At 45.5% G+C, this 17529-nt stretch overlaps 2 protein-coding genes across 13 annotated transcripts in view; one reads left to right on the plus strand and one right to left on the minus strand.

The window, feature by feature from the left end:
* BPTF (bromodomain PHD finger transcription factor) overlaps window positions 1-4122 on the plus strand; it is a 157517-nt gene extending 153395 nt beyond the window's left edge. For 11 of the 12 annotated variants that reach the window (XM_032177820.2, XM_032177817.2, XM_032177822.2 and 8 more), the window contains one exon: window positions 3219-4122. In XM_032177820.2, coding sequence (XP_032033711.1) covers window positions 3219-3255 — 37 coding nt within the window. In that variant the 3' untranslated portion in view covers window positions 3256-4122. The other variant, XM_032177818.2, reaches the window with a different exon arrangement.
* A 6972-nt stretch (window positions 4123-11094) lies between these two features.
* CUNH17orf58 (chromosome unknown C17orf58 homolog) lies at window positions 11095-17308 on the minus strand. Its single transcript, XM_032177832.2, has 4 exons — window positions 16940-17308; window positions 14343-14822; window positions 13970-14161; window positions 11095-13021 (listed from the first exon to the last, which is right to left on the minus strand). The coding sequence occupies exons 1-4, from the start codon at window positions 17013-17015 to the stop codon at window positions 12834-12836; spliced, it is 936 nt and encodes a 311-aa protein (XP_032033723.2). The 5' UTR covers window positions 17016-17308; the 3' UTR covers window positions 11095-12833.
* Between the last annotated feature and the right edge of the window lie 221 nt (window positions 17309-17529).

The following is a 17529-nucleotide window of genomic DNA, read 5'->3' on the forward strand; positions in this document are numbered from 1 at the left end:
AGGCCAAGGCGCATGGATCATCGGAGGTCAGGAGTCGAGACCAGCCTGGCCAACATGATAAAACCCCATCTATACCCAAAATACAAAAATTAGCCAGGTGTGGTGGCACATGCCTGTAATCCCAGCTACTCAGGAGGCTGAGACAGAATCACTTGAACCTGGGAGATGGAGGTTGCAGTGCCATTGCACTCCAGCCTGGGCCACAAGAGCAAAACTCTGTCTCAAAGATAATAAAAATAAGTCGGGCGCGGTGGCTCAAGCCTGTAATCCCAGCACTTTGGGAGGCTGAGGCGGGCGGATCACGAGGTCAGGAGATCGAGACCATCCTGGCTAACACAGTGAAACCCCGTCTCTACTAAAAACACAAAAAATTAGCCGGGCGTGTTGGCGGGCGCCTGTATTCCCAGCTACTCGGGAGGCTGAGGCAGGAGAATGGCGTGAACCCGGGAGGTGGAGGTTGCGGTGAGCCAAGATTGCGCCACTGCACTCCAGCCTGGGGGACAGAGAAAGTCTCCGTCTCAAAAAAAAAAAAAAAAAAAAAAGATAATAAAAATAATGACATTGATTTTCAACTTTTAGAATCACCCTATAGACAAAGCATAGAATGATATAATTTTTAAATTATAGAGAAATAAAACTTGGACTCAAAAAGGGAGATGGGAAAATGGTTAAGTGAGCTTGGTTCTCCTTGCCATAGCAGGGCTTAAACAAAAGTTGATGATACAAGAAATAGCAGTATAACAAATTACCCTGGCCAGGCATGGTAGCTCATGCCTGTAATCCCAGCACTTTGGAAGGCCGAGGCAGGCGGATCACCAAAGGTCAGGAGTTCAAGACCAGCCTGGCCAACATGGTGAAACCCTGTCTACGCTAAAATAAAAAAATTAGCTAGGTGCACGCTTGGAAGTCTCAGCTACTCGGGAGGCTGAGACAGGAGAATCACTTGAAACTGGGAGGCGGAGGTTGCAGATCGCACCACTACACTCCAGCCTGGGCAACAAGAGCGAGACTCCATCTCAAAAAAAAAAAATGAACAAACAAACAAAAAAACCTACCCAGGCTGGGTGTGGTGGCTTATGCCTGTAATCTTAACACTTTGGGAGGCTGAGGTGGGTGAATCACTTGAGGTCAGGGATTCAAGACCAGCCTGGCCAACATGGTAAAACCTCGTCTCTAGTAAAAATACAAAAATTAGCTGGGCCTGGGAGCAGGCACCTGTAATCCCAGCTACTGGGGAGGCTGAGGCAGGAGAATCATTTGAACCCAGGAGGAGGAGGTTGCAGTGAGCTGAGATCCCGCCACTGCACTCCAGCCTGGGCAACATTGAGACTCCGTCTCAAAAAGAAAAAGAAATCTACCCAGAGAACTGAAAAGTCAAAGGGATTGATCATAGGGAGCCTGGATTTCTGATGGAGTTAAGGTAGGACAGAGGAGCACAACTTCTCATTGTAAGCCCGTCTATGCTTTTTGATTTGTACATCGTGGTTATTCCTCTGGTTCATTTTCTAAAATTGCTTTTTTAAATTGGAAAGGCCTTTGGTGGTAACTGTGAGGTAGAAGCCAAGGGGTGTGAATCCTACCCTGCTGCCAGCTTGCCGGCAGAGCCCAGAGGATGACTGCTGGCAACTGCTGATGAAGGAGAGGAAATTGCCTGGAGGTCCTGGGGCCTGTAGGCAAGACAAAGGGAATTTGGTAAAGGAGAGATGGAGGCCTAGGCTGGGCCTGCACAGTGAAGGGGCCACTTAGGATGTCTTCTTGCCACGTGGTGATTTTATGTAGCTTTTTAATATACTGAAGTTGACATAATTTTCATTAAAGCACATGGGAGCTGAATTGAGAAGTTTGCTCAATTCTGCTTAAATAAACAAATTAGGCTGTATGCAGTGGTGCACGCCTGTGATACCAACACTTTGAGAAGCCAAAGCAGGCAGTTCGCTTGAGCCCAGGAGTTTGAGACCAGCCTGGGCAACATGGGGAAACCGCATCTTTACAGAAAATACAAAAAAGTAGCCGGGCGTGGTGGCATGTGCCTGTAGTCCCAGCTACCCAGAAGGCTGAGGTAGGAGGATCACCTGAGCCCTGGAGGTTGAGGATGCAGTGAGCTGTGATTGCGCCACTGCACTCCAGACTGGGCTGCAGAGTGAGACCTTGTCTAAAAACAAAACAAAATTACAATGTAAAGAATTGTATAAGGGCAACCTGCTATTGCCTTTTTAGGGAATTTCTATTGCTTTCCAGATTTAAGGCAGAATGAAACATAACTAGCCAGTTATTGAAACTTGATTTATTTATGGATTTCCAGAATTTCCTTTGCCATATTTTCCCATTTTAATTTATGATCTCCATCATTGTTTGCACATTGTTTTCATTACTGCACTTTGTTATAATTCATCATTTATACCATCCATATTCTTTCTTTTCTTACAGATTGTGATATCTTTAGTCTGAATTTTTAACTGGAATCAGAACTGGATGTTGGGGTCACTCTCTGTTTTATTGTACCTCGTGATTACCTAATTCAAAATTGCCCCCCAAAAAGTCAGATTAGTTAATACAATTTTTTAATGTTAAAGATGTATCGTGGTAAAAAATTTATTCTAGCAGCCATGTTGAACAATGTATTTAAAAATTGTAAACTCTTGGAATACTGTATTTATCTGCTATTGCAATATAAAGTCCTTTGACTTAGTCCTGGTAACTGTACAGTAATTTGGTTTACTAATGAAAGTTGTGAATAAAACTGTGAAACTAGAAGGGAGACTTTCTGGACTTTAATAGAAAAATGTGATTTTAAGATTGCTTTTTCTTTTGTTTTAGCATAATTATTCCCTTTATATTCCCCTCATCAATGTAAATAAACACACACACACACACACACACACACACACACACCTTTCACCACAATGGTAATGCTTCTGTGAATGCCTCTATTTGTCCAGTTGTTTGAAAATGTTGTAATCTTTATTAGACAAATTATATGTATATATATTTTTAAATATTGGCTTTTTCCAGTGAGCTGTTATGTTTAGTGTACAGTGAAAAGTTTTAATATTATAGGTTAAAAATTTCTTAATTTTTCTTTTCTATTCGCTTGCCAAGGGTGAATGAAAGAACATGGCTGCCTCTCCCAGACTGACTGACCTTGGCATCCGCATAAAGCATCATTGTTTTCAAAAATGAAGGGTTCTTAATTGTTCCCTTTTTTCTATATTCTGTAGGTCTCATAACAACAAACTGCAGTCTACAGCTTCTTAAAGTTCAGCGTGTTAACCTAACATAAAACACAGCAAGAATCTGGTTGTCTGAACTATTTTAAATTAAGGAGCCAGATGTTTTTAGTCAGGCTATCCTGACAAGACTTGACCTAAACTTCGTTTTTATTGGTCATAACAGTCCAATTATATTCTTGGCCAATTTTGTCCAACGGACAAGAAAAAAGCAAAGTCAACGACACCATTATCTTGTCAAGATCAAATGGTTTTACTATTGTGGCAGAAGCGAGAAAACTTTGTTTATTGAAAAAAAAAGAAAAAGAAAGCAAGAAAAAAAGATACTATGGGGTCAAGTGTAACTCCATGGAAATGCCACGTCTGCTCTTCAGTGAAGAAGCTGGTTTAGAGTCTCACAGAAAACTTTTGACTGTATTTATTTATTGTTGCAAAAAAGACGCTTTTTTATTGCTGCCCTCATTTGTCAGCTGATTATTTTTTCTTATAAAATCCAGCCCCAGTTACATATAATCATCTGTATCTTATCATGATTCCTGTAGGTAAAAGTACAAGACGACCTCTAGATGTCTTTTCTTTCTATGAAAGGAGCTGCTATGTACACATGTGCACACACACACAACTGGGAATCAACAATGAGTTTATTGATCATGGTAGATTAAAGTTAAGCTTGCATAAAGGTTGGGCTAAGTGGTCCTGGACTACAGACTCTGTTGCCTTGAATATAACAGTACAATTTGTCAATTACTCCGCACCAGGCTAAAATGAGTAAAATCTATTTGAAGGTATCTTGTTTGTAAACATTTGTCAGATTCTAATTTTTTTCTTTTGTATTAAAATTCAACTATGGATGTATATGAAACAAAATAAATGGAGATAATTTTTCTCCCACAGACAGAGGTGTCTTTGAATGTGCGCTAATGATTATCTGTAAGCCTTTGTGGGGAGGGAGGGCTGCAAGGTCATGAAAGGCAGAAGAATCTAATTGTGCCTGGATTTCTCCAGGACAGCAGTGGCCTCTCGTTTTATCATTCCCAGTCCATTGTCATCACGTCAGAGAAAAATCTTCAGGGGTGCTAATCCTGTTGCATCAGTTGATCATACTAACGAAAAAGGTAATGTGACAAGATACACATTGCCTTCATCTGTACATTCTGTGATACCAGGCAAATTACCAATTACAGACAGCTACTTATATTTTATGAAGGGCATTTTTTAGATGACCTCATCCTCTGTGTTATTTGTTGATTGGGTTTGTTTTCTGTTTTTTGGTTTGTTTGTTTCTTCCACGTAAGGAAAAGTAGTGTAAACAGTAGCGAGAAAATGGAAACCACAGAGGAAGATGTATTTTGCATGTTTTTCCTTTCAATGTTCTTACACGTTGTATCACTGCATTGTGCTAACAGCTTCTATAAAATCTGCCATAGTTGGATTATGCAGCTTTGCAAAAATTTTACTAGATTTTGCACTAACTCATATTAGCTTTGTCCTACCAACTTCTGGAATTTATCTAATTATTGTTTTTAAAAGTTTCTTTCCTTTTAATGTTTCCCTGCTATGCAAAACCTTTCCCAGACCTCAGTTTCTTAAAAGAAAGATGTTGCTACAGTTCCCGATTCTTTCTTATTACAGGCTCAGGTGTACAGGTTATTCTGGGTTAATTTTATCTAATGAAGCCCATTCCTTTTTGTACATAAAGATGTCACTTAAACCTATGCTTACAAACTAAAGAGACTAATCGCTCCATATGAAAACATGAAAACATTTTTGCTTAAAGTATTAAGATGGAAGTAGTTAAATATGGATTATTTTGTCCTTTTACTGTTTTAAAAAATGTTACATATTGTATGCACTGTGCTGATGCAAGAATTCTACATTTTAATGAATTATAAAATTATTCTGCATCTCATCACGTCACAGTATTTCTGTACTATTTATTCATATATATATAAATATATATGGGCTTAATCATTTAAAATTTGTTGCAGCAAGAACTTTCCTACCTGTAGGCAATAGATTGCTATGTTTTTAACAAATTGTGGCAAATTCTAAACAGCAATTCTTTTGTACGTAATAGGACATTTCATCCTAGAAAAATAAAGTAATGTTTCTGACATTGGATTTGTTGCAGTTTCTAATGAAGCAATGGTTGGTTGGTTAATATGTTTTCTGTAGCTGTTAGCCTTGCCAAATTGTACAAAAAGGATAAATTTTATGGAAATCTGAAACCAGGAAGATGTTAATTTCATATATGTATTTAATGGTATAAAGTGTTTTATAGTTTCTATCACCATAAATACATAGACATTTTATAGTTTCATCAACTACAGAGCTTTAGTCCTTCAAAAGTAATTTTTGAAAAACATACTTCTTTTTTTTTTTTTGAGATGGAGTTTCACTCTTGTTGCCCAGGCTGGAGTGCAGTGATGCCATCTCGGCTCACCACAACCTCTGCCTCCTGGGTTCAAGCAATTCTCCTGCCTCAGCCTCCCAAGTAGCAGGGATTACAGGCATGCGCCACCGCACCCGGTTAATTTTGTATTTTTAGTAGAGACGGGGTTTCTCCATGTTGGTCAGGCTGGTCTCGAACTCCCAACCCCAGGTGATCCGCCTGCCTCGGCCTCCCAAAATGCTGGGATTATAGACATGAGCCACCATGCCCGGCCTGAAAACCATGCATTCTTACAGAACATGATGAATTCCAAAAGCTGCTTTTCTGTGACAAGCAGAAATCTTTGACAAGCTTCTGCTATTCAGAAAGATCTACATAATACAGCTATTTTGCTTCCAATAATTCAGGCAGTAAACTGTACATTTGTGATACTCTTAGGATGTTTCTACCCCAGGCCTTGGGCTTATAAATACATTTAATTTGCATCAGTAGATTTCCTTGGCTAAAAGTATTTTCAATACCTGTTATACTTTACCTGCCAAGTTCACAATCCTTGAAACCATTTCATGAAAAATATTTTCCTATTGGTAAAGCTTTTCTCCTATCCAAATTCTGCAGGAGGTTTAAATAAAATTGTGGCTGGGCATGGCGGCTCACGCCTACAATCCCAGCACTTCGGGAGACTGAAGCAAGTGGGTCACTTGAGGTCAGGAGTTGGAGAGACCTGCCTGGCCAACATGGTGAAACCCTGTCTCTACTAAAAATACAACAATTTAGCTGGACAAGAGGCACACGCCGGTAGTACTCAGGAGGCTGAGGTGGGAGGATGGCTTGAACCCGGGAGGCAGAGGTTGCAGTGAGCCAAGATTGTGCCACTGCACTCCAGCCTGAGCGACACAGCGAGACTCCGTCTCAAAAAGAGTGAGCTTTTGGAGATATTTTCTGAAGTAAAATAATTACCTTTTTATATTTCAAATGGCCTAGAGTGTTATTTAGAGACACTAAGATTTGCTGTTGTTTGTAATCTACCTTCCTAGGATCTGCAAATAAAAGTTATTTCCCTATTTCTGTTAATTCCTTTAGGCAAACTCTCTGCTGCTTTATGTTAAAGAGCTAACCTGGTGGCCTTTCAGATCTCTGCACACTTAGTTAGACAAAGCTACATGGTTATTACAGCTTTCACTCTTCACGATCGAAGCTATTACCATAGGTCTCAGATTTCTTGTCCTTAATGTGAGAATGGTGATATTTCACAGATAAAGTAATAAAGGAAGATAAAGTAAAGAATTGAGGGCCGGGCGCGGTGGCTCACGCTTGTAATCCCAGCACTTTGGGAGGCCGAGGCGGGCAGATCACGAGGTCAGGAGATCGAGACCATGGTGAAACCCCGTCTCTACTAAAAATACAAAAAATTAGCCTGGCATGGTGGCGGGCGCCTGTAGTCCCAGCTACTCGGAGAGCCTGAGGCAGGAGAATGGCGTGAACCCGGGAGGCGGAGCTTGCAGTGAGCCGAGATCGCGCCACCGCACTCCAGCCTGGGTGACAGCGCGAGACTCGGTCTCAAAAAAAAAAAAAAAAAGAGGAGGTCGGGGGAAGAGCCAGCTGAGAAGTATTTTTAATAATTTGAAACATTCTGAGGTACTTCTAGATACTTGGAGCGAGATACTAAAAGATTTTCTCAGATGATCATACCGCTTGATCCAGTTTGAACCAAATTCAACTAAAGAAATTAGATATTATTTTCAACTAAAGAAATTAGCTATATTTTTAAAATGTTAATGTCCTGCTTTATCTAATTTATTTATTGCTTGCTCAAATATTTCCTGAAATTGAGGTGATGCATTGCAGGTGGCGGGTCAGTTTTTAGGAGTTTGTTTATATATGTTCATGGTCAACCTTAAAAATGATTTCGGCCGGGTGCGGTGGCTCATGCCTGTAATCCCAGCACTTTGGGAGGCCAAGGTGGGCGGATCAGCTGAGGTCAGGAGTCCGAGACCAGCCTGGTCAACATGGTGAAAACCCCGTCTCCACTAAAAATACAAAAATTAGCAGGCTGTGGTGGCACACGCCTGTAATCCCAGCTACTCAGGAGGCTGAGACAGGAAAATTGCTTGAGCCCAGGAGGCGGAGGTTGCAGTGAGCCAAGATGGTGCCACTGCACTCCAGCCTGGCCGATAGAGCTGTCTAAAAAAAAAAAAAAATCAAGAGAAATACTAACAGTGCCAAATGATACTTTACAAGGTGTAAAAAGCTATGGGTCGGGCGTGGTGGCTCACGCCTGTAATCCCAGCACTTTGGGAGGCCAAGGCAGGTGGATCACAAGGTCAGGAGTTCGAGAGCAGCCTGGCCAATGTGGCAAAACCCTGTCTCTACTAAAAATACGAAAAGTAGCCAGGCGTGGTGGCGGGCGCCTGTAATCCCAGCTACTCGAGAGACTGAGGCAGGAGAATCACTAAACCCAGGAGGTGGAGGTTGCAGTGAGCCAAGATTATGCCACTGCACTCCAGCCTGGGTGACAAGAGCAAGACTCAGTCTCAAATAAATAAATAAAGAGTGTATGTGTTTTATAGACCTTTTCCTACCCAAAGAAAAACAAGTACTTGGCTGGGTGCGGTGGCTCACACCTGTAATCCCAGCACTTCAGGAGGCTGTGGTGGGCAGATCATGAGGTCAGGAGATCAAGACTGTCCTGGCTAACATGGTGAAACCCCGTCTCTACTAAAAATACAAAAAAAATTAGCCGGGCGCGGTGGCGGGCGCCTGTAGTCCCAGCTACTCGGGAGGCTGAGGCAGGAGAATGGCGTGAACCCGGGAGATAGAGCTTGCAGTGAGCCGAGATCGTGCCACTGCACTCCAGCCTGGGCGACAGAGCAAGACTCCGTCTCAAAAAAAAAAAAAAAAGAAAAAAAGTACTTTTTTTCCCTTGAATTGTAAAGTAATAGCTTCATTTGAAGGAGGGATGCTATTGAATTGCTATTGAAGGCAAGTGAGTATTCCATTTAGGGACTATTAATGTGTGCACATAGGCACAAACCCATTTGCTAAGAAAAATCTGTCAATGGGACAAGATTATAAGAAGCTACAGTGAATTTGCTCATTAAAATTTTCCGTAAAATTGGCAGGGCGCAGTGGCTAATGCCTGTAATCCCAGCGCTTTGGGAGGCCGAGGTGAGTGATTCACTTGGGGCCACAAGCTCAAGACCAACCTGGGCAACACGGCCAAACCCCGTCTCTACTAAAAGTACAAAAGGCCAGGCATGGTGGCTCACAACTGTAATCCTATCACTTTGGGAGGCCAAGGCAGGTGAATCACTTGAGATCAAGAGTTCTAGACCAGCCTGGCCAACATGGTGAAACCCCATCTCTACTAAAAATACAAAAATTAACCAGGCGTGGTGGTGGGCGCCTGTAATCCCATCTACTCGGTAGGCTGAGGCAGGAGAATCGCTTGAACCCACGAGGCAGAGGTTGCAGTGAGCCGGGATCACGCCACTGCACTCCAGCCTGGGTGACAGAGTGAGATTCCATCTCAAAAAAAAAGGACAAAAGTTAGCCAGGCATTGAGGCTGGGCGCAGTGGCTCACGCCTGTAATCCCAGCACTTTGGGAGGCCAAGGTGGGCTGATCACAAGGTCAGGAGATTGAGACCATCTTGGCTAACACAGTGAAATCCTGTCTCTACTAAAAATACAAAAAAAATTAGCTGGGCGTGGTCACCCAGGCTGGAGTGCAGTGGCGCAATCTTGGCTCACTGCAAGCTGCAAGCTCCGCCTCCCAGGTTCACGACATTCTCTTGCCTCAGCCTCCCAAGTAGCTGGGACTACAGGCGGCCGCCACCACGCCTGGCTAATTTTTTGTGTTTTTAGTAGAGACGGGGTTTCACCATGTTGGCCAGGATGGTCTTGATCTCCTGACCTCGTGATCTGCCCGCCTTGGCCTCCCAAGTGCTGGGATTACAGGCGTGAGCCACTGCGCCCGACACAGACCTGGTCTTGAGTGAAGACCTTAATGTTTAGCCAGGAAGTTTCTAAGAATCTGGCCTGCATGTGTTTGCCAAGGTGTGTATGTTAATTATGTGACCTCCAAGTATCACAGGTATCACAGCTCTGACACTTTTTTTCTTTCCAGAATTACCCAGAAACTGACTATTATCAAACCAATCTAAGTCAAACCCTAAACTTAAGCTTCAGGATTATGTAAAAGTTATTTTTTTTTCTTTTTCTTTCTTTCTTTTTTTTTTTTTTGGAAACTGGGTCTCGCTCTGTTGCCCAGGCTGGAGTGCAGTGGCACAGCTCACAGCAGCCTTGACATCCTGGGCACAAGCCATCCTCCTACTTCAGCCTTCCAAGTAGCTGGGACCAAAGGCACACGCTAGCACGCCTGGCTAATTTTTTTATTATTTGTAGCGATGAGGTCTTGCTATGTTGCCCAGTCTGCACTCAAACTCCTGGCCTCAAGTGATCCTGCCTCGGCCTCCCAAAGTGCTGGGATTACAGGCATGAGCCACTACACCTGGACCTTTTTTCTCTTATAAACTAGAGTTATTTCAGCAGGATACAGGCTAAAATAAAAAAAATCAGCCTAGCGCAGTGGTTCACGCCTGTAATTCCGACACAGGCAGGCCGAGGGAGTTGGATCACTTGAGGTCAGTAGTTCAAGACCAGCCTGGCCACCATGGTGAAACGCTGTCTCTACTAAAAATACAAAAGTTAGCCAGGCATGGTGCTGGGCACCTGTAATCCCCAGCTACTAAGGAGACTGAGGCAGAAGAATCTCTTAAACCTGGGAGGTGAAGGTTGCAGTGAGCTGAGATCACACACCACTGCACTTCAGCCTGGGTGACAGAGCAAGACTCTGTCTCAAAAAAATATTCCAGAACTATTTATAACTTTTCTCTTTGTTTTAACATCTGACCATCCAACCAATAATTTATCTATTTGGTCATCTTGTAGTTGTCTCCACCACATTATTCGAGATAACCACTTAGCCTTTTTTTGTTCGTTTGTTTGTTTTTGAGATGGAGTCTTGCTCTGTTTCCCAGGCTGGAGTGCAGTGGCACAATCTGGACTCACTGCTACCTCTGCCTCCCGGATTCAAGCGATTCTCCTGCCTCAGCCTCCCTAGTAGCTGGGATTACAGGCATCCGCCACCATGCCCGGCTAATTTTTATATTTTTAGTAGAGATGGGGTTTCACCATGTTGTCCAGGCTGGTCTCGAACTCCTGACCTTGAGATCCACCCACCTCAGCCTCCCAAAGTGCTGGGATTACAGGTGTGAGCCACCGCACCTGGCCTAGCCTTTTGACATTTAAAAATTCAACTTTGATTTGACTGGCCTGAGTTATGCCCGAGTTAATGTTTTTTATCTTAAAGAAAACTAACTCAGGAGGTCTTCATTAGCTATATACTCTATTACCAATAGTTCATGTAATAATGCCGCTGACTCCCAAAAAGCAATTCTAGTAAAATTTATGTTTGGACAAAACTCATTTTTGGAAAATACTTGAAAAATCCCTGAGTAGTGCTTTACCATAGAACACTCAGAACCTCTCAACCCTTTATTACCTGTATGCCCCATAATTGGAACAAATAATAGTATCAGATATTGTAATGTTAGGCTATTGCTTCTTGGCTCCTGTGATTCCCTAGCTTCCCATCCTGGATGTCCTTTAGGTGCACAGTGCTACTACTGTGTGCCATGGACAGTGTCAGGACACATCCTGAGCTTCCTGAGTGCATCACCGTGAGGCCAAATAGGCTGTTCTCTCTCCAGTGAGATTCCTTTCTGTCTTTAGGCAGTCATCTTCATCTATGCGTTAGTGGTTGTCTCTGTTCACCATGCTTCATATAAACTAAAGTACAGCCTAATCTTCCAAAAAAATACTCTTTTGTGGACTCAGGTATAAAATCAATATTTAATTTAGATAGTGATTAAACCATTTTTGTTGTTGTTGTTGTTGTTTGTTGTTTGAGACAGAGATTCTCTCTTGTTGCCCAGGCTGGCGTGCAGTGGTGTGATCTCGGCTCACCGCAACCTCCACCTCCCGGGTTCAAGCGATTCTCCTGTCTCAGCCTCCCAAGTAACTGGGATTACAGGTGCCCACCACCACACCAGCTAATTTTGTATTCTTAGTGATACAGGGTTTCTCCATGTTGGTCAGGCTGGTCTCGAACTCCCAACCTCAGGTGATCCGGCAGTCTCAGCCTCCCAAAGTGCTGGGATTACCGGCATGAGCCACTGCACCCGGCCAATTAAACCTTTTTAAAACCAACCGAAAAATGTTTAAAATTCACTTGCTTGTGAGCTGTCATTGGTGAATATTGGTTCCAAGGTTTGGGGAATGAATTTGAGAAAGCCTTTTTCTCAAACCTTTAGGGCTCAGTAAGGCTAAAACAAAAACAAACAGGTGCATCCAAGATCTGATTTCAAGGCAAGATTTATTGCTTTACAAACAAACATTATACTTGGTCTTAATAGAAAAGTGACATCAGATACATCCAGAACACATTTCACATTGGGATAGCTGCCAGTTCAGCACAAATCATACATTATTAGGTGCAGGGAAGCACGAAAATAAACTATATCTTGCTTTTTGGTACATCAGGAACATTTTTGCCTTTAGTACTATTTTTTATTTTATTTTTTTAATCCATCCATCTGCACACTGGCCCTTTAGTACTCTTTAAGTGTAAAACTTTAATACTTGTCCTGGGCTTTGACCCTTGTGTTTGATCTAAATGACATTTCAAACATAAATGTCTTTTGACTAGTGCGCTTACTGTTATGTACAGAATTTAAAATGTGATAGTTTGAATATAAAATCTGGTTTGATACATGATATAAAAGTTGTATATTTAAATTCAAGAAAATGTTTGTATGGACTATTTCTACTAAAGAATATTAAATTAAAATAATTTAAAAACTTATGAAGCAGTGATCTGTTAACTGGATAGGTCAATTATCTGAGCTGTGTAAATCATTGTCTGGCACTACAGTTGAATCACCTTGACACTGAGCTCAGGAGCATCTTGTAAATTTAAGAAGCATCTTGTAAATAACAAAGTGACACCTTCGAGATTACAGTTGCAACTATGCAAGTCATTCAGAGAGTAGCTGTGGGCTCTCTTCTAAAGGAGGACCCATTACATGAAGATAGACCTCTCATGTCTTGTTGCCGATGTCTCTTGTGGTCCAGAAATGCCAGGATGGTTGTTTCAAATGCATTGGGTATGAATTGCACCTTGAATTTGCCCTTCCCTTTTTCGGTTAAACCTTTTCACATAGCTGCTGCTCCTTAGCAGTCCATCCCCTGGACGGAGGCAGCCTCTCAGGACCTGGAGCAGAGCTGTAGGGAGCTGCCGTCTCTTATGGTAGATGTGGCCCATCACAATATACCTGCTGCCTGGACAAAATAACCAGAACATTAATTCATAGTGTCTTTTAAATGCCATGAAACAGAAAACGTAAGGCCTTTAAGAAATGCCTAAGCTGCAATCTATTATCTTGCTGCACAAGTTGAAACTGATATTCAGTCTACAGGCATCTGGTGGAAACAGCCTAGTGACCTTTAGAAGATAACCAACCAGGCTGGTGTGGTGGCTCACGCCTTTAATCCCAGCACTTTGGGAGGCCGAGGCGGGCAGCTCACTTGAGGTCAGGAGTTTGAGACCAGCCTAGCCAACATGGTGAAACCCCGTCTCTACTAAAAATACAAAAATTGGCAGGGCGTGGTGGTGCATGCCTGTAATCCCAGCTACTTGGGAGGCTGAGGCAGGATAATCGCTTGAACCCGGGAGATGGAGGTTGCAGTGAGCCGAGATTGCACCACTGCACTCCAGCCTGGCCAGCCTGGGCGACAGGGCGAGACTCAGTCTACAAAAAAAAAAAAAAAAAAAAAAAAAGCAGTATGTAACCGGACCACATTACAGAACAAAGGTCCTTATCACAATCTATCAGGATTTCCCAGAGCACATGTCTAGAAAGATGTGGGTGTGGGTATTCCCCCCTACCAACCCCACATACACACCCAAAAAAGCAGCTTTTCTAAACTCAGTTCTGTACAGTCCCTTCTGGCAATGGTGTTTGGTCGTCCACCCCATTTGTCAACATCTATTTATTGACAGCCCGCTTTGTGCCAACCCCTGCTGTTCTCACCCTTGAGGGTGGGGGCTGACAGGGCTTAAATCATAGAGTGGCCGAAATAATACCTGTCGTCTAAATCCCATTCATGTCACTGTCCCCCAACCCTCCCAAAAAAAGGCTGGGCGACCTACAGCCCGGGCTGTGGCACCCACGTTACAAACGATGGTATAAGGTACATATGCAGCGTCATTCAGGTCAGTTTCAATACCAGGTTTAAACTCTGGACACGGCTTATTGCAGCTGGAGGAGTCCAGGGCTAACATGTGGACTCGGAAGAAGAAGCCGTCGGGGGTGAGGTACAGGCGGTTCATCTTGTACAGCCCGTCCCGATCCACCAGCAGGGTCACCAGCCGGATGCCCGCGCCCAGCACGTCCACATCGTGCACGATCCCGTTCACCGCTGCTTCCGAAAAACAGTTTGGAAAAGAGCATTACCCCAAGTTCCTCTCCCAGTCCCCCGGGCGGTGGTTTTTAGCAACCGCGAAACGGCCCGCACGGGTCGGACGCTCTGGGATCTCGCGGGCGGGCTTCTCCGGGGGTCGGAAAGGCTCGCGGGGCGGCGGCGCGGCGGCCGGGCTCACCGAATTCGCTCTCGCAGAACGCCTCGCGTTCGTCCAGGTCGGACCGGCAGGCGCGCGTGCAGGGCTCAGCGCCGGGCTCCGCGTCCCTCTGCGGCGGGCTGAGGCCGAAGCTGAGGCTGAAGCGCAGTGGCGGCGCGGGCGCGGGCGCGGGTGACGGGCGGCCGGCCGGGTGGGCACGCTGGCGGCGGGGGCGGCGGGGGGCCCAGGCCTGACCCCTCCGGGCTCCTGACGCGCGGTTCTCGGCTTGCGCCAGGCGCGGGCCCGGTGGGCCAGCGGGCGCGCGTGCGGCCTCCCGGAAGCTGGCCTGGTTGTCGGCCGGCGGCGGGGGCTTCCGGCGCCGCGGGTCAGGCCAGGCGGGGGCGGCCTCGGCTGCGCGCGGCCGCTGCGGGGCCTCAAGGAACGGCTGCGCGCGGGGCCCCGGTGTCTCCTCCGTGTTCTGGCAGCCGCGGGAGTCCGGCTTTCTGCTGTGCGGCGGCGAGGCTGTGGGGAGAGAAGAGGAGAGGCGGGAAGGCGGTGGGGGAGGAGAAGCAGTAAGGAGAGGACGTCGGGGAAAGCCGGGGAAGCCGAGAAGGGAGAAGAGGGAAGGGGAGGCTGAGACGGGAGGCCGAGAGGGGAAGGGAGGCCAGAAGGGAAGGAGGCCGCTAGTGGGGCAGGGGCGCTGCAGAAGGGCTCTGGGTGGGGGAGAGGAGATAGGGAACAAGGGAGGCTTCGCAGGCACCTGCAAGAGGAGCGATGGGAGGGAGGCCCGGAGGCCTGGAAGTGAAGCAGGGAGAACCCGGACGCAGCGTCGCGGCCAAGCGGGGCACGCGCTTCCCAGGCCCCAAAGGAAGAAGGATACGAGGGTCTTGCCCTCTAAGATTATAGCTTTTAAAATTACAACCCCGTATTTACTCTAAGACTAAATATGTCTGACAACACTGGTTAGATAAGAAACTTTTTTGTCCTTCCTTTAATATATACGTATATGTGTGTATGTGTGCATGTGTGTGTGTGTATATATATATATATATATATAAAATACATATATAAACATCCGCCTCTTTGCTATTTACGGTTTGTTGAGAAAGTACCAAAAGCAAACCCCAGGGGAAAGGTCTCATATTACAGGTTCTCCTAATTGTTTAAGCGCCCCTGACAACAGAACTATTTGGTTTTCCCATCCGTGTTTACACTGTCATCCCTGTCTCTGCAGAATCGAGCATTTGTAAGTGGATTTTTATCTGGCTTCTTGGACACCACTTACTGGTAAACCACAGCTAAGGAAGGTTTTAAAAGCTTGGCTGGGAGGCAGAGGCCCCTGGTTAAGTATAAAAGCACACATCGCTTACATTTTTTTCCCCATTAGTTGGTGGAGGAAAGACTCTTAAATGGTATGGCATGAAAACAAATTTTTAAAATTATTAATGATTTTCCCTAGTTCTGCAGACAGGTTGGTGAGTAAACCTCAGCCAGCTTGGGAGCTGAGCGCCTTTCCATACCAGTTACACAATTTCATCTCCTTGCTTGCCTGGGTCCCAGTGCCCTCCAAACAGGCAAGAACTCGCCTTTATTTTTCTCTCCCCTTGCATTAAAGAGATGGATCTGCCCATTTGCAGCTCTGGCAACACTTCATTTAAAGTGATTGGTCTTGCCAAATCGATAATCTGCTTTAAAATCAGCTTTCACCCAGCAATAATAGCTGGTTAGAGTTCATGTTTTTGCAAAGAGGTTGATTCTGACTCATTATGTTGTTAAACGGTTGTGCCATGCACAGCTGAATAAAGTTCTGGTGGATATCCAATTCCTGACTGTCAACTGTTGACCTCACAACTGCTTCCCCATTGATATCACCATCTGTTGTCATGGGAAAGATTGTCTGATATTTGGGTTAAATGCCACTGAAGTCATTCAATTTCCATGTGGAAAAATAACCCAGAGTAAATTGCCCTGTGAGGTACGGAAACTGTTTTTCCCAGAGATAGCGAAGCCGACAGAACATCCAAATAAAAGCAAAACAAAAATACGATCCCCCAGAGAACCCCTCATTTCTTCACGGGCTGAGTAACTTAATTTCATTTCGTGCATGAAGTATAAGAGTGTGTGCGTGTTAGTTAAACCCCGGCTCAGGTGTCCCAAGGTTGTGCGCTGGGGCTGCGGGGAGAGCAAAGTGCCCGGGGCTGCCGGATTTCGGCCCGGCTTCCCCCCAGCCTTCTCCAGCGCCCCCCGCAGCCACTGCTCACCCAGCCTAGAGGGGCGGACCCCGCGGCGTCCTGCGAGCCCGGCCCAGGCACGGCTCCCGAAAGGCGCGCCACGACCCCTTTTGACACTTTCCCTCCTCTGTGATGGAGCAACTACTTAACATGCAAAGTTTTCCCCAGCCTGCCCGGCTTGCTCGGGATCATTTCAGTAGCTGAATTGGCTTCTTTCCGAAAAGGCTGCCAAGAGACACGAAAGCTTGGGGACACACTTTGCTCCTTTATGAGACGAACGCAGACCCGGGGTGTCCTCTCTTGCGAGCTCTGACCCCCCTCCTCGTCCCGCGTTTCACTGAGCCTCCTTCCCAGCTCCCCCTCAGATCCCCGCTCCGCTCCCAGGGCCCCGCACTACACCGATCTTACTTTTTCTCTCCGCCACCGGTGCTTCGGGGGATGATCCGACGATCAAACAGAGGAGCCAGAAAGCTCTAGCTGTCATTTTTGCAGACAGGGTTCCCAGGCTCTAAAAGTGAGCCTGGGCTTTTGCTTGCTTTCTCTCCCCCAACCCCTTCTCCACACCCCCACCCCCGTTCATGCTAATGAGGGGCAGCCTTTGGGGAAACGGGAATCACTCGCTGAGCAGACCATTGGAACAAAACCGAGCCGCAGGGATTTCTCCCTCTTCCTTCCTAAGGGGGACGAGCACATGGCCTCGCAAAGTTGTCCCCGGGAATGTCTGTCCTGTGATCTGCGGGCGAGGATAGCATCACAGCCTAAACTTTAAACCTGTGTGCGTTTGCGCACTGGGGTGGGGGCAGCAAAGGGTGGGGTGACAAGTGCAGGGAATAAGCGTGTTTCGGGACTGAGGGACTGGGTGGGGGAGAACGAGTGACGGGAGCTTTTTTCTAGATTAGGTCAACAACAAATAGGAAAATAGTGCTTAAGACAGCTTGGGTTTGTGGAAGGGAGATTCCAGATGACAGAGAATGTATCCTGGAATGTGTGTGTTAGGC

The sequence above is a fragment of the Hylobates moloch genome, unplaced genomic scaffold (assembly GCF_009828535.3).
Source record: "Hylobates moloch isolate HMO894 unplaced genomic scaffold, HMol_V3 SCAFFOLD_15, whole genome shotgun sequence".
Taxonomy (NCBI): Eukaryota; Metazoa; Chordata; class Mammalia; order Primates; family Hylobatidae; genus Hylobates; species Hylobates moloch.